Source organism: Phodopus roborovskii, unplaced genomic scaffold (assembly GCF_943737965.1).
Source record: "Phodopus roborovskii unplaced genomic scaffold, PHOROB, whole genome shotgun sequence".
Taxonomy (NCBI): Eukaryota; Metazoa; Chordata; class Mammalia; order Rodentia; family Cricetidae; genus Phodopus; species Phodopus roborovskii.
Window position 1 is genome coordinate 2,547,732 of NW_026126597.1, and position 17,608 is coordinate 2,565,339.

The 17,608-nt window shown below is 42.7% G+C and overlaps 1 protein-coding gene across 2 annotated transcripts in view; it reads left to right on the forward strand.

The window, feature by feature from the left end:
• The window catches only part of LOC127236843 (voltage-dependent calcium channel subunit alpha-2/delta-3), a 775,613-nt gene that overhangs the window by 605,543 nt on the left and 152,462 nt on the right, over positions 1 to 17,608 (forward strand). For both annotated transcript variants that reach the window (XM_051204755.1, XM_051204756.1), the window contains 2 exons: positions 14,888 to 14,959; positions 16,121 to 16,201. In XM_051204755.1, coding sequence (XP_051060712.1) covers positions 14,888 to 14,959; positions 16,121 to 16,201 — 153 coding nt within the window. The remainder of the gene's footprint in view (positions 1 to 14,887; positions 14,960 to 16,120; positions 16,202 to 17,608) is intronic.

A 17,608-nucleotide genomic window follows, 5' to 3' on the forward strand; every position in this document is an offset into this window, starting at 1 on the left:
GAACTGTGGGCCTGGTGTCTTCAGTGCCCATTGCAGCTGCTTACAAGCCATGGAGATGCAGTAATGGGCATAGTAGTGATGTGGTAACTACTTACCTTTCTGTCTGGCTTCTTCCTCTACTTGCTTTTCATGTGAATACTTACTGATTTTGATAATTGTGTTCCTCTCTAAATCGTTTACTATTTTATAGGGATACAACTCACTCTGAAGGAAGATAAGTAAGCCAGTGGGCTACTCTGAGTTCTGGGATCTGACTTGTGCATAAGATCAGTGAAGCAGAAATAGGGCAGATGCAATCAGCTTGTCCTGTGGCCACTTTAATGGACACCATGGAAATCTGAGTGACAATGTCATTTAACCATGGTTGTCATTGATATTTTGTTATCATTCTGTGTGTGTCCATCTTAGCCCACTCAATTGGCACTGCCCCTGAAGAGGAGGAAAGCTTCACACACTTCAAGTTCAAATGCATCTGGGCTTACTTTCCTGTGATCCTGCCCTGTTCTGTGTCTGATAGCACGCTATGAGTGCACGACACTTAGAGTCAAAGTGCATCGTTTCCTCTAGGCACAGTTGCTTACTCCTGTAGTCCTAGCATCCAGGAGGCTGAGACAGAAGGATAGCTGCAAGTTCTAGGCTGCCCATCTTAGAGAGTAAGACTGTCCCAAAAAACTCCAGCCAAAAAGATAAAAACCAAAACCAAAATTAAACCCCATAAAACTCAGAAGAACCATATCTTCTCCCCTCACCACACCCAGACATGTTAGGTAAGCCTTCTATCACTGAGCCGAACTACAGCCCTAGCCCTCTTTTAAAAATCTTTTGTTTTGAGACAGAATATTACTCTCTAGCCCAGCTTGGCCTTGATCGTAGCCTAACTGGGATTATCATCCTATGCTATCAGACCCAGGTGGTACTTGCATTTCTCATTGAAAGTAAATTATTCATCAATGTTAGACAACCTTATACCATGTGTCTACTTGTAACTTTACCTCATTTTCATATTTATGTGAGCATTTATGTACTACTTTGAGAATCAAAATAAAAATAGAGTATTAATAAAGATACAAACTAAAAAGCTCTTTTAGTATTGTACATCCAAATATTGCCAAGGCATGTCAAAATATTTTATATTTGTGTGTAATTATCTAATAATTTTCTTTCAGATTCTAACTTTAACTTGTCCATGACTTACAATTTTATTTATAATAAGGGAAAGAAGAGCCAAAAACATTCAAAATGGGAAAATAGCTACAAAGTTATTAAACTTTCCAAAGATGAGATATTAAGAGCATTGAAAATCAGGTTAAAAGATTAATAGTGGCTATTTCCTGGTGGCAGGAAAACAAAGATTTATCTGTTTTCCCCTTAATATATTTGTTTTTAAGCTTATACAATAAACACTATTTTTATGAGGTACTAATTATATTCATACTAATACACTATTTTACTTCTTGGCATGTGTATGTGGTGTATGCATGTGTGTTTGATATATATTTGTGTGTGTATATGTATATATAATTTATATATAGAGAGAAAGAGACAGACAGACAGATAGAGGCAGAGAGAGGGAGATTAGCAAGTGCAGAATACATGCAGAGAGCAGAAGAGGATGTTGATTATCTGTCTCCTTTTTTCCCTTTTCTTCTTTACTCTCAAGACAGAACCACTAACGAGCCTGGACTGCTTGACCCAGAGCTCCCAAATCCTGTCTCTGCTCACCAAATGTAGGGGTTACAGGTACATGCTCAGGTCATCGTGCTTGCACAAGTACTCTTACCCACTGAGCCATCTTTCTGGCCCCTGTATTACTTGTGATATGTTAGATGGGATAAGACTGACAAAGGTTAACCTAGTATTTATTGAGTTTAGCTTTCTTCAGAAGAAAAGGGAAGGGTGGGCATCCCAAACTGATGGTTGACATAGCTTAGACTCAGAAGGATCATGAATAGCAGTTGTCTGTGTTTGTTAGTAATCTTTACTTCTGGCTGGCTAGAGAAACCATTTATTAAGACAGTTGGTCTAAGGGCTGGTCCATAGCAGATGCTTAGGAGAAGACTGAGATGAGTCTAAGGACACTAACAATGTCAGGGGTAAGATTACACTCTGGGGGTCACACCCCTCCCCCTCTCTGTTTCTCAGCACCTGGCTTATGCCTCTGGGTGTGTGGAAGAGCTACTTTGCTGAAAGGTGTAGAAATAAAGTTGAGTTTGCTTGGAAAGTGAACTGATAGTGTAGTTCTTCTACCTGCCCTCACCATGAGGCAAGTGCACTCTTGCTGAAGGAATGGGAACCCTGCCTTGTGCTTCAAGATCAAATACCTGATCTGTGGGAAGTACAGTTAAGGCCTGAAACATCTTTCCTTGGGTCCAGGACACAGTATCCTCATTGTCAGAATAAGGTAGGATGAGGTAACAATAGTCTCCAGGAGTTTCTGCAGGGTGTGCATAGGCCTCACAGGGCCTAGCTCCCCCAGGACTCCATTGCATGGTAGCACTATAACTGTCCTCTGCAGGAGTTATACAGAGAACTCCAGGTACACCGTACCTTGTCCAGGATACCCCAGTGATTCTTTTTTAGATAAACAGTAGAACTAGGTAATCATACACCTGAAAAACCAAAACATTGATTTCAAAATCTGTAATATCCCAAGATCTTTTGATCCCCAACTTGGCTTTTGGATGTTTGACATCTAAGGATATCAAAGCCTAATTTCAAGAAATTTCATTTATTTAAGAAATGTGAATTTCTGTTTATTTACATCAGCCCAGTGATTAAATATGATCATCCGGAGGTGACAAGAGGCTGCTTCTATTCAACAAAAGAAATTGCCCTTTCCTTTGAAAATCAAAGAATGTCTGAGTCTGAATGATGGCAATTTTCAAAGTCATTTTATTTCAATTGTGCTTCCATCTATGCAGAAATAAAAGCAGACTAGGGAGAGAAATTAACTTTGTGACATGGGACATGATGACAGTGTCATGCTATCATCAATAGGGCAAGTTTGGTGGGACATCTGGAAATGCCTATGATTCTGGCTTCCTTGCTTCCAGGTATAATTCTGAGAGTGGTTTTTATTGGCTCAAGTGAAGTTTTGAACTCACATAACTGGATTGCTGTTTGAAGTCCCCTCTGAATATAGCAGTTGTATTTTCTGGAGAAGTGGTTTCTGAATCTCAACTTTTGTATTGATCAAGTCATGGGAGATGTGCCATTTAAAGGACCACTATGTAGACTAACCCATAAAACCATGGACCTGAGTAAGAAGTGTATTTTTTACTGCATTAGAGAGAGAATGTACAAAGACCATTCTCATATGGAGGCAAAACAAAATCAGTACTATTCAGTGGTTGATTTGAAGATCATATTTGAAAGCTTACATCAGACCAGTATATATTTACTACCAATTATTTTAATCTACCTTAACTGGTCCTCATAGGAGAGTATTTCTTATATTACAGATAAACCTAATAAAGGTCACAGTGACTGCAGAAAAAAACACCAATTATCCACTAATAGTCATCGCCTACTCACTTCTTGGCATAATTTTTTATATAAAACAAATCCAGTTTTCATTGACATGATTCATCATGTCTTATTACAAACCGAGTCACCTGCCAATCAAGTCTGCTCATAGTTCAGCTGTCCAGTCATTTTCCTGGTCATTTTATTCACTTTTCAGGTCCCTAGGTAATGGGTATTTGTTGCCCAGTCTTCCATGAGAAAAAAAGATGATGACTTGATGACTCTGGCAAGCTGTAGATGCCATGCCAATGGATTCAACTGGAATGACACTTTGGGGAAAACTGGGGCAGTTGTGCAATTTTGCAAAGCCATGCTGAGAAGTTCAAAAACAAAGGCTAGATGTTTATCCCATCCCAATTAACTCAGAGGATTTGGAGAAAACTCAACCAAATTTCATGAGGTAGAATAATGTCAGGCGAGGACTAATGCCATGCTATGGATTTTCTTTTTCCAGAAATGACTCACAGACTTGAACTACTTGCTGACTGGTGAGCTTTTGCCTGGATTGCACCCACCCCTATCTGCCCAGGCCTGCAATGTATTAGGTGATTCGGAGGCTGGGTATCAGTGAAACAGCTCTCCTTTCCCTGCTCCCTTCTTTCCCAGAAACTGTTTCCCTATTGCTCCTATCACCTCAACCTCCTTTAATAGGCATAAGTCATTATTAACCCATACCAGTCACTTTTTTTTTTTTTAATGTGACTCAAATGGAGAGGCCATGTTCAGATTCATCAGAGTAATGAATGAGTTTAGAAGGGACTTGCAAGCTTCTCTCCATAACTCAAGATGGTCCTTGTGGGCTTAGCTGTACATGGCAGGGTACCATGTAGTACACTAGGTTCTTTGTTGATAATTCTGATTAATCTTTCAATAACTTTTAAAAGGGCTATTTTTATTTTAAGGACAATTTATTGGTTGTTTCTTTTGCCGTGTTCTAAGCTCTCAAAGGCAGAACATGACATTTTACACCCCTGACAAAAGGATTCTGGGAGCAGAATGATTGGTACTTGATCTCCAGAAACTAAGGCTATGTCTTTACCCTCCATTGCCTTGGTTATTTTTTGTTTTATTTTGTTTTGTTTTTTGAGACAGGGTTTCTCTGTGTGGCTTTGGAACCTGTCCTGGAACTCACTCTTGTAGACCAGGTTGGTCTCAAACTCATAGAGATCTGCCTGCCTGTGCCTTCCAAATGCTGAGATTAAAGGTATTCACCAACACCTGGCTGGTTATTTTAGCTTTGATTTCTTCATATGTTGAATGGGCACAAACAATTTACAAGTTCTGTGCCAAGGTTAGATTTGAGACCACACGGATATAAAGCATGGCAGTGGGTAAACATAGTGGAATGGGTTGATGGGGAGAGGAGCAGGAATGAAAGAATGGATGTATAAGCATGCCAGTTCAAGAGCGTGAAACCCAGTTGGGGTGTTGATTCAGGTCTGTCTGTTTGAACTCACAGTACTAAGCTGGTTCTAAAAGTTAAGTCATGTTCTTTGTTACCATGGCCTGGGCTTGGCAGTGTGCTGTGTCCGCTTCTAGCAGCAGCAGCATGTGAGTCCCAGCTCCTCAGAGTCCTTATTGTCAGGCTAGCCACACCGATGGAGACATGGTGCACACAGGCTCAAAGCAAAGGAGGGCCAGCATCTTGTCCGAGTTCTGCTACTAACTCTTCCTGATTGCTCTCCTCTCTGAGCCTCCTATGCAAAATAAAACAAAAGGGTGATTTTGAATGGATTTACCCAAGGATCATTTGCTGAATACTTTGTGTATCAGGCTCTCTACTGAAAGCTTGGGGCTGAGGGAAAGACCCTCTTTCCCTGCTCTCAGAGTTCACAAGGTGCTACACCATTTCCTGTGTCTCTTCCAGCCACCGTGTTCAGAGACTTAGCTGTATTAACAGTTTGCACAGATTTGGGTCTAGATGGTATCTTTGGTTGTAGAATAAATATGATTATCTTTGTAGTGGAGGTTAAGGACATCTGGTTCCCATTTCCACTTAGTTAGGGAAGGTTTTATGGAGGAAGCCACGTTTCAGGGGGTCTTTAAACAAGGGGAAGGTTTTGTCCCAGGGCCCCACAGCTCCAACTGTTGGCTGTGTTTTCAGGCATCTATTTGGGAGGTGTCTAAACCACGTTTGTGAAATTATGAATGTTTGGCCACAATAGGGGGTTGGTTGTATGTCAGGCTCATCATGAATCCTGGCCCAAATCCAGTGCTCCGTGATCATCCCCATTGTCATCATTCCTGGGCACTCTGGAAATGAGCAGGTCACTCCCAATAAACAAACAAAGCAGTCTCCAAGACAGCTTTCAGATATGTTAATCAGATGCTAATCAGTAGTGTTCTCTTGACCATGGATTTATTTATAGATGTGTTCCTGGTCAAAGACAGCATGCTGATGCTATTGAAATGTTTGCTTATAAACTAGATTCCCTGCTTAATGGCTTTTATCTTAGAATCACTGGGAAAGAGAAACAGCATCAACATTTCCCCAAGTAATAGCTATTTTCTTACAAGAGTGATTTTGGATTTTTCTTAAAGATGTTCCAACTCTCATTCAGGGTTATCATTTGCAAAGTTGTCCTTAGGTTGTTAAGAAGAGAAAGCAAACAAACAACTTCAGCAATCCAGTTTATGCAAGATGCAGCTAAAGTTCAAAGAGGGCACTGGCTTTCTTTTGTGTTTAGACAATGTAGTCTAAAGTCAGGGTCTCTTCGAAATCCAGCATCTCCCATGCAGGCAACAGTGACTTGCTTTAAACACACACACACACACACACACACACACAAACTGCCTTTGACAAAAACAAATTAACATTTAGTATAATTCTTATGGGTTGAAAGACTATAATTTACCAAGGCCATCAAGGACAGAAACATTGCTTAAAGTTTATTTATTTCATATTTATGTCTTATTCTTCCATGTTCATTTTGCAAGAGCCTTGCGTTATTTAGGATTTGGGCATCTTGCAAAAATGTTGGAAAAAAATGCCCTGAAACAACAGAAATCTAAACAGTATTTGGGTTTTAAAGGAGAAGGTGTTCTTCCAGGAGATTATCATAAATTATTTATGTTCCATGCACTGTGAACATCAACTCTTCAGGAAAGGAAATATCTGCTTTTTATGCTCCTCGCTGTAAAGATCATTCAAAATACTAATGGTCAAATACAATATGTCTAACCTAGACTATGAAAAGTATATTCTGGTGGCATTTTTAATGTCAACGTTGTTTCCAAGGTTGCTGTAACAGGTTGTTTTTTATCTTTGTGTAAAAGGAGATTTAAACACAGGACTTACAACTTAGTATTACTGTTTTTTAAAATAAAAATATGCATTTTTAGCTTGGCTGTATTAATCTTCACTGCAGGTATATACTGCTAAGTGGGTTTACTGATGTGGTGCTTTCTATAGTGGAGGCTGAAAGCCTCCTTACTGTTCAAACGTTCAATCACACGGAAAGGAAATCAGAAAAACATGTGTACCCTCACCATTCAGATTTAAGACTCAAAATTCTTATAATATCCACTAAAGATTTTATTTTATTTTATTGTTTGAAGAGTTGTTTTTGATGGTATGAAATGTCATCAAAATTGAAGGGCTTGCCATGGCTGACTGATCTTCTGTGGATATACCCTGGCTCTCGCTGGCAGTTCGGCTGTAGATAGCTTCCTGTGGGAGATCCTGGCTCCTAATAGGAGCCTCGGAGGCCAGCCTTTCTGCCTCCATTTTTACAGCTGTTCCTTGTACCCCTCTCTGTGGTACAGCAGTGCCCCCTTACTCCTAGCACTTGCTCTCAGGACCTGTGCCCATCCTCTGGGGAACTGTGCAAGACATCTGCAGCTTTGCAAACAGTCCTTCATTACATCCATTTCTGTAGATAGCTGCTTGGATTGTGAGCTCTGATTTGTGCTGACATTTCTGTCTCACTTGTCTGTGCAAATTTTCTTTTATGAGTGTCTGTATCTGAACAATGGACAAGCATCACCCGTTGTGCATGTTTAAAAATGTAGACACATAGTTTCGTACTACAAGTACGCTTCTGCTATTTTGTTTATTTTTCTAAATGTTGTGATTTATCTAGATACTCCTGTGAGATGGTCATTTAGGATTTGAAAGAGATCACACAAGGATTTGTGTCCTGGAATTAGAATAAAACTGCCCAGAAAAAAAAAATCACTTTTCAATTCAATTATAAATATGTCTACTGCATGCCACCCCCATGTCATTAGAATATCCATGTATCTATATATATCATCCTCTCACCATGGGTGGGGGGGGCGTAAGAGTCTTTGCGTTCTACTCATGAAACAAGCAACATTTTACCCTTCCCATTTCCAAATGGCTTTTTAGATCTTAAGTATAATGTTAGTTAAGCAATGTTTAAATATGTACATTCACAGAAAGCATGTCAAAACTGGCCTCTATTAAACAGAAAGAGGAAAGCAAAGATTATAAGAGTAAAGCATACAGCCTGAGCTAGACAGTGTTGGCATCAGACAAACAAGCTGTCTGACCCTGTCTCCCACAGAAAGCATGGCTTAAATAGGTTCCATTGTCACTGTGAAAGGACTTTTACAACCTTGCCTAACTGAAGGCTACCTCTGTCTTCACCAGGGTCCTGTCTGCATGAAACACATCCTGCAACACTAGTGTGTTCCTACTGGATTCTGAACCTAAGCCCCGCCCCCCCAGCTTGGTATTAAAAGATAGTTGTGTCATAGTAACAGAAGGTAGTTGAAAATATTTGGGGGCAGTGACAGGTGACAGACATACAGAGGGCTCATTTTGTTTAAGGACAGAAGGTGAAAAGGTCCAGACTCATAAGGAGTGTCAACTGCACCACGGGCTCCTGCCCCCTTACTTGTCCCTCTGTTCTTCTTGTGCCATCATTTGTGTAGGGATTGTTTTAGTGACTTTCAGGGACGTTCTGCATAGTGTAAAATGGAGAATATGAGTGGCACATGTTTTTTTTTAAGCCCTGTCCACAATTCCCATCATTACTTACCACCCAGAATGTGGCCTCTGGGAACTCCCAAGTACTACTCAAAGACTTCATGGGCCCAAGGACAGGGTGTGAGAAAAATGGCTTCCCCTTTGCTTAAGCTACACTTGAGAAAGTGAGTCTTAAAGGACTTGACCTTTTCTGGCACCGCTGGTTGCATTTCCAAACTCCACACCAATAAATAGCTGTTTTTCATTCAAAATGCCTCACTTGGTATTCAAAGGTGCACACAGCTATGTTTTTCCACCTATAACTATTCCTTTCCTGTCAAGGAAGAGGGTTTTTTTTTTTGACAGAACTAAGTTAATGCAACTTATGCTTCATCTAGGTAGGTATTAAACAACACCAGCTGCCTTTTAAATGTGTTTTTACTGGAAAAGCTTATACTTTGCAAATGGCTTTTTAATCTCCCAGGGCAGTATGCCTGCAATTCACAAAGACTACCACTAGATGGCAACGGTGTTCTTTTACAGAGTGCTGAGTGCAGTTAATTGTAGGTGTTGAAACAGGAAGGAAAGTGGCTTTGTACTTAAGCTTCATACTTGAGTATAACATTTCTATGTATGGTAGTATTGTGGATTTATACCATACACTCCGTTAATATGGTCAGTGTGGTGATCAACTTCAATAAGCAAAGCAGAGAAAAAGAGGAACAAAATAGAAGAAATTGTGTATTGGAAAAGGGTAAGTGAATTAATCTTTGCCCTTGGCAGAGAGCCAGTCTTCCCAGCAGAGTCTGCCATTGTGCACAACCTTCCCTTTCAGTCCCAGCCTCCAGGGCTGATCTGCTGGGAGACTCTGCTCAACCCACCTGGTAGTCCTCCAATGTGCTGCCAAGTGTGCTGCCCTCAACTAGCTTGAATGCCCAGATTACCTCCTCCCCCAGATTTGCCCCCCCCCCCGCCCCCGGGGCATCCAGCTGCAGGAGGAACAGCATCCTGCCATTAGCCTCATCAGTTCCCTCTTTATGGAGATGTAAAGACAGCAAGGCAGACAGATGTCCTTCAAGAGCAGCCGCTGTGCTGCTCAGTAGCCACCGTGGTTCTCAGTCCCATGGAGTGCCACACTCACCAGCCCTGACTGCTTGCCCTGAAGATGCTGGCATATCTGTGCTGGTTGGACAGAGGAGACTCCCAAGATTGTGTCTTCTTACTGGACATCTCAAAGCAGCCAAGTTCTTGTTTTTCCATAACATCCTAAGGACAGCATGCCATCATAAAGCACAGTTGCTAGGGATGAAGGCATCTAGAGGCTAGAGTTGGTCTTCTTCCCTTCCCATTTGCTCTCTCTAGCACTCCCTCTCTCACTCCCCTCCCCCTCCCTCCCTCCCTCCTCTCTCCTTCCCTCTTTTCTCTCTCCCTCTTCTCTCCCTCCTTTCTCTCTCTCCCTCCCTTTCCCCCTCCTCTTTCCCTCCCTCCTCTCTCCCTCCTCTCCCTCTCCCCCTCCCTCCCTCCTCTCTGCCTCCCTCTCTCCCTCTCCCCCTCCCTCCCCTCTCTCCCCCTCCCTCCCTCCTCCTCTCTGCCTCCCTCTCTCCCTCTCCCCCTCCCTCCCCTCTCTCTCCCCTTCCCTCCCTCCTCTCTTCCTCCCTCCTCCTCTCTCCCTCCTCTCCCCCTCCCTCCTCCTCTCTGCCTCCCTCTCTCCCTCTCCCTCTCCCCCCCCCTCCCCTCTCTCTCTCCCTCCCTCCTGGCTTTCCACTCTTGACCTTCCTTTCCTCCTCTCTGGTGGCTATTTTTTCAGTCTAATTTTCTATCTAGGATGAGGGGACATGGGTGCCAAACTTGGGTTCTTATAACCCCCCACCAGAAAAATCCTCTTTGCACAAGCTTGAGATAACAAAGAGGCAAGAAATCCTGGAGAATCCAGGTCCAATCTTTGTGCCTAATTACAGCCAACCCTGTGGCTTATACATGCACACAAGAAGCAGTCTGCTTGGCTACCTAGCCATATGAGCAGGGTAAGAGGCATTAGGTGCCAGGGGACCCTGTGGTTGGAGGGTAGAAAGGGTTTATCTAAGGCTGGGGATCTAAGGCACCCACGGGAAAGAAAGGGAAGGTGCCCTTTTGAAAACTCTTCCCTGATATTGTTTCACATATCCATAATTTGCTTCAGTGAACTGGGGTGAGACAGGGAACTGTTTTCTTCTTGTTAAGCCAGCTTTCAGGAGACATTTTGGGCCTGTCATTTTTAACTTGATGGCTATCAATAAATAGAAGATGCCCACTCCAACCCAAGCTAGAGCAGGAGAAGATGTCCTCTTTGTTTGCCACAGGAGACCCCGCATGGCAGCCCCTACTAGACCTTCTCCCTCTGTCTCATTAGTTTTTCTGCCTCCTGGGGTTCCCTGGGTGGGGAGACAGTCCAGTCTTATCCCTAGTTATCTTCATAGCACAATGGCAGAAAACTGGGTCTACAGCTGAGGCCTAAGGAAGTTCTGAAGGAAAACAATGAATAGCAATGAGGAGGCCAGCAGTGACCTGGGAATCTTAAGCTGTTGGGAGCCACATGCTAGGGACTGGCCACATTCCTGTCTGGCTCCATCCATGGACAGGTATGAAGCACTAAGAATAGAGGCCTGGCATAGCCGCACACACTGTGCACAAGAGTCTGTGTGCACATTCATAGGGACACATGCATGGTTAACTTGGGGAGCTGACAGGAAGCAGTCAATCTGTTGAGCAAGTTTGTGTTTTATAAACCAGATGTTCAGCATTACTATCCATCCTTTCCTTTGATACCAGAATGGTCCCCATTATGTAGCATAGGAAACGAAGGATATAGGATAATATACACTTATTATACAACAGAACACCATAGCCAGCAGTTCAGGGGCTGCTCAGTGCTTGGACAAGTGTAATTGAACAGCAGTTCACTTTAGGATTCCCGCTTAGACTTAATGGGATTTTTGCCCAGATGCACAATGGGGACCTCCATCTCCTACTTCTACCCTTTGGAAAATGAATGTTGATTCTGTGTCTGCATTTTTCTTAGAAGCCTTGAATATGAATCCTAGGTACTGGTTTTGCCTTAGCAGCAGCTGCAGGTTTGGGGCCACAGAAAAGCCAGCAACTCCTAGTGAGTGTCGGAGACAGAGGGCTTCTGGCCATGGCTAGCTGCATGATTTCTTCTTGGAGGTCTGGATACAAACTTCTTGCCACTGACTGTTTCCCGTGGCAGCAGTACAGAATGTGTTCTGATCCTTGTGGTACAGATAAATTTTCAAATTGATTTTCTCCTCCATGAAATGTTTCAGATGCACAGAGGCCAAACTGGGAAGACAAGGACTGATGGAGGGGAGGGTCATAATTTTGTTCATGTGGTGTTTCTGGGTTCCTGCTAGTTTTTGTGTCCATAAGATAAGTCCATAGGAAGCCTGCAGGTTGGAGCTCTGGCCAAGCCAACAAGTGGGTCACAACACTTAGAAGAAGGGTACACAAGATTATAGCCCCACACGTGAACTCTGGCCTGCCTGGACTTATGATATTTCTTTTGTTTGCTTGAGACTGGTTACAAATGAGTGGTTTTAGTACAAATGCAATAGTATAAGGATATCTCCCCCCTCACCCTTCCACCCCCCACCCCCCACCCCTGGTGAAGCTGATACTACATTCTGGCTTAACATTTGGGAGTCCAGCTCCCCTGACCTTGCATTTATGCCAGGACAGTTACTAGTGATTTATAACGGACACTTCCTGGTTGCAGGGGAAAGGCCTCATTTCTCATTACTGTCAGTGGTATGTTTGGGTTTCATCGTGATCCATGCTGGCATTGCTTGAAATTTTGATTTGAGTTGCAAAGTGGAAATTGTCCAGGGTTATGGATCAGCTCAAATTAGTTTTTCTGTGTAGCAGCAAGGATTAATCAAGGAGTTGGGAAATGGGATGGCTGATGCTAAGAGAGCTATTTACTGTGGACTGGGTCTGCCTCTGAGCCTCTGGGGGCCACCCTGTTATACTTTAAGTACTTTTCGTAGAAGTTGAAACTGCGTTTCCATAAACAGTTACTGTACTGCATATACTAGCTGCCTTGATTCTTGGCATAACAAAAACTGTCAACATTGCCTTGAGTTAGTGCAATTTGGTTATTAATATTAGGAAATACATTAGTTAGTTATTCTAATGCCTGGCAAGTGACCTGAGTAACGTGGCATATGAAGACAGCCTATGTGTATATGCATATGAGCATATAAATATATACATATGCACAGACTTATGGTTGGAGAGAGTTTTATATTAAAGAACATAAATGTGGGATCTAGTAAATCTGGGTCTGTGAAGCAGATTGGTGAAATGGAAATTCCAGAAAGTGTTGGTGTTTCAATGTTGAGCTCCAAGTCAAACCAGAGACAGAATTCCTTTGTCCTTACAGGGTATGTCTATTCTCTTACAACCTTCACCTGATTGGATGAGGGCCATGCAAGTTGCAGAGGTATCTGCTTTATTCAAAGTCTTCCTGTTTGGATCTGAGTTATAGCAGTAAAAGGATCTTCCCAGCCATCAACACAAACAGTGATTGGTCATACAAGTGGACAGACACCACAATCAGCCAGGAAGATACCACAGGTTTCCTGGTCCTTAAAGACTATGACTTGTTTGGCTCTTTTTTAATGGAGGGCCATAGGCTCATTTCTAAATAGATGCAAGATTAGCATGTCCCCTCCATTTCTGTTGGGAATTTCCCCACATCTGACAGCTTTTCTATTGCTCTCGAATGTTAGTGGGAATGATCTCCCTGTAACAATATTCCTTGGCGTCATGTACACTAATTTTTCAAATAAGAATTCCTATAGAATGGTGTCTATAAAGTTTTGCATTTATGACAGACAATGGAGTGTTGTTGCCTGGCGTATCACATTGTAAGCAGTGAGGTCCATAAGAACTTCGATAATAGTCATGATACATATGTAACTTGCTTAGTACTAAGTGAACAGGGGAGTGTGGGGTGTGGTATTACAGACCTGTAATTCCAGCACTCAGTAAGTAAAGGCAAAAGGATCAGGAGTGTAAGTACAGCCTTGGCTATATAAGACCCTTCTCAAAAAAACAAACAAAAATAGGAAAAGATGTGCTAAGTCTAAGGTCTATGACTTTTGCACAAGAGACTAGATAATCTGTATAGCTGTCAACCACTTAGATTCTAAAGTTGTCTCCTTGGGTGGCCTCTTTCTGAGAGAGAAGTGGGATGGAAGAGCCCCTAATTACTCCATGGAGCTAAAGCTGTGGAAAATTGAGTAAAATGTAGTAAAAATGTGAGGTAGACTGAAGATGGTGAAGTCCAGTCCTTAGAGTGCTTGCAGTGGGTGCTCAAAGAGGACAGGAACCAGAAATGATCTCTCTCATTGGGCACACCAACTTTGCTGTGTGTCAGCTGTGCCAAATAAGTCTCTGCTGCTTTTAATTGTGTTTAAGTCTGCCCTGTACTTGCAGTGTGACCCTAGGACAGAGAAAGGAACCCAGCTTCCTTTGCATGCCTCTCTATCAGAGCATTATGCTGGCCAGGCACTGGTACATCTTATCTCCATGGTGATGTTAATTAGCATGGAAGACCTGGCTAGCTAGCATAAAGCTAAGAAGCTCAAAGCTGAGAATCAGAGCTAGGTTTGTCTTGAACCAAAGCCTGCTACTGTGCTCTGAGACTCTGTTTCCCCATTTGTTACTGGGGCAGAACAGCTGTTCCTGCCTGTGTCCCTCCCAACACAGTATGAAAAGCAGATGTGCCAAAGGTCTCAACGTGTCTGTATGCAGCTGAAAACATTGCAGGTTTGCATTCTTTTTCAGGAACAGTTCCTTTGGAAGCAGTGATTAGCTTTCTCGGGGTGATTTTCAGGGTCAGATGCTAAAGCTGTCTTTTCATCCATTTGCTTTCCATTTGTGACTAGCATTCAGGAATCTGAAGAGGTGAAGGTGCTTTACTGGCCTGCCTGTCTTGGGGAGAGCTTCTGGGTTCTGTCCCTGCCCCCTAAGGGTATTTCATGAGGCCTCTGATGTCTGAGGTTTCTGATCCTACATTGTCAGAAGTGTCATTAGAACACACACTGAACATAAATGTCTGGGGAGTAAAACAATAAAGTTGATGTGTTACAATAAAACAAATCACTGGAATCTAAATGATGTTCATCTGAGGCAAAATAGCTGAACACAGATGCATCAGCTGGTAAGACTGACAGGTGGGTTTCTAGCTGGGGCTGGGACTATCTACCTATTGGTCAGGTAGAGGGATTGTGCTCTCCCTCCCCTGCTAAAGGATCCTGAGGGTACTTTCTTGGCAGCCTTTAGCTGCAAAGGATGCCCTGGTCAATGGGAGGCCTCTGCACAGAGGCATCCACAGCATAGCCAGTAACTACCTTTCCTCTTTCCACCCAGCTTGCTGATGATCAGGGCCCCGTCCTGATGACCACAGTGGCCATGCCTGTGTTTAGTAAACAGAACGAAACTGTGAGTATGATGCTGTGCCTCCTGCCTGGTGCTGGGAGGGTTATTTCTCAAATACTTTGCATCTAAGCTCTGTATGCTTCCCCCTCCCCCACCGCAAGGATACTGCATGTGAGTTTATTCTTTGTTTTCCCATATTGTGAGGGCTAGTGAGTCAAATGTAAATGAAAGGGATGCATAGAGTTCTTAGCATTCATAATAGTTCCTCTCTAAAAATCAGATGCTCAATTTAGAGGTTGCACCTCTCCTTGGCTATCTTTGATTAATTTCTTGGAGCAACGTTTCAAAGTACTGCAAAGTGGGATGCTTTACCAAATACTTGTGGATATGAGAGTCTGAAAACAAGATGTTGACTGAGCCAGGGTCCCTCCAAAGAAGCAAGGGAAGAATATTTCCTTGTTATTTCTGGCTGTGGAACCCAAAATCCCTTGGCCCATGGTAGCATCATTCTAAGTCACATCATTTGTCCTTTCTACACCCCCATCTCTCCTCTTCCTAAGGAGATTAGTCACTATATTTGCATGTCTGTCTGAATCTAAGAGGATTCTTCAGGAGGTCTTTAGCTATGGTATCTGCAAAGACCCCATTTTCCAAATGCCATTGGATTCTGAAGTTCTGGGTGAGTGTGAGTTTGCCAGGACACTATTCAAACCATACACAAAACCACAAAGCAACAGACAGCAGTGCTGGGCATGCTCTTTTCAATGACCTTTCTGTTTGTGGGAGTTTCACAAATCACAGTGGCCACCTGCCCTGGAAATTGGGGACCCTGGTTCTATAATTCTGTTTTAAAGAAAAAAAAATGTGTCTCTCCTTGTTCACTAGGCATCTCTTTCATTGATGCCATATGGAAAACAAAACAAAACAAACAAACAGTTGCCACTCTCTCCTATAGAAAGCTTTGCTAGAAGAAGCTGTTTTATAATCAGAAAGTCCTTGGCTGTGGAACTTCTGGGCTCCTGCACAGCATGCTTCAGTTTGCAAGAAGCTGGGTAGGGGACAACTTATGTTGCTATTAGGTCAGAGACTCTCCCTTTCTTGGCTAGCTATAATTTGAGTGGAAGGTGAAACAAAAAGGAAGCCTGTAGAGATCTGAGTTAGTGGTCTCAGAGAAGGAATCAGACAGTAATCTATTGTATTCTGCTTTATGTCTACTTTCTTCAGAGGTCAAAGGGCATTCTTCTGGGTGTGGTTGGCACAGATGTCCCAGTAAAAGAACTTCTGAAGACCATCCCTAAATACAAGGTAATACACTCATTCACTCTGGCTGGTGCCAAAGAGGGGCCCAGAAGCCTTGATTTCACAGAGGTCCGGCATGAGACTCTGCCTGCTCTTCAGGCAAAGTTCTCCTCGCCACCACCATAGTCTATTGCCTGCCTTTGTATCTTTTTGCACTCCTCCTTGATGGGTATTTCTTAATTTAAATAGATAGTTTCCTTACTGCCTCCTCTAGCTCAATATAAAGACTTCCTGCGAAACCCTGTGTTTTGATAAGGTCCTTGTATTTTCCTTTCAACATTGACATGATCAGATGGTGCAGAGCCTCATTGAATTCCCATGAAGAAAACTCCCTCATTTGCTGGTGGAGAGGAGAACAAATCAATAAATGGGGAGGGGGTGGGCCCACTCAAGGCCCAGTATAGGCACACAGAACTGTTCCAAGAGCTCCTAAATGAGGAAAGCATGGTGTGCACTAACGGTCCTGATGGTCCGCTGGGCAAAGTACTCTACCCAAGCTTCGTCCTTTCTCTTTGTGCTCACTCTGGTTGCCATAGGCTCCCTCTGCTTTTATGAAGATGGAGGCCAGGCCTGGAATCTACTGATGCTGCCAGGTTCTTTGCATGGCTTCCTTGTCTGCTCAGCTGAGGCCAGCTCAGTTTCTTGTCTGTTTGGCTGAGACTGGCTCAGGCCTTGCTGACCTTCTGCTAAAACAAGAGAGAAGGAAGAGGAGTTCCATGGATGTCAGGAGGGGACAGCCACCTCCTCCCACCAAGACTCCCGGAACTTGGATAATTTTTCCAGAACCAGAACAAGGATCTAGCCCCACATAATCAGTAATATAAATGGCAGAGCCCCAGAAAATGAAAGCCAAGAATGGGAAGAGGAAGGCTTCATGGCCTCTAAAGAGAGCCGACTTCCGTTGCAATCCCCAGACCTTGGCATCTGTAACCAGCACCCACTGTTTAAGCAAGGCATCTACTCATTGTATTTCAAGTCAATTTTAAGTTCTGATTTCAGTGAGAATATGTAGAATTCCAAGCACCGGTCACTACTTGATATGTACCAAATGAGCCAAGGAAAGATGTATTTAAAATGGAATGTCAACAATTACCTTTGGGTCTGTTTCTCACAATTTCTTCTACTGGGAAGTGGGCTAAGGTATGTTAATAATAGGTAGCTACCTTTTATCCCAAGTTGTTATCAAAAGAAACTAGGGTACAGAAAGTTTAAATATTTTGCCATGTTTTGTACCTTGCAAGTAGAAAAGCCACAAGTTTAGCCTTTAGGACTTCAATTTCATTAGGAATGATGAGAGCAATTATCATGATAGTTAAGACATGGTTAAAATAAAATTGTAGAAATAACAACAACCAAAAAATAAATAAAGTATATTATTCTTACCATGTGGTTGGTGTCATCCAAAGTACTCAA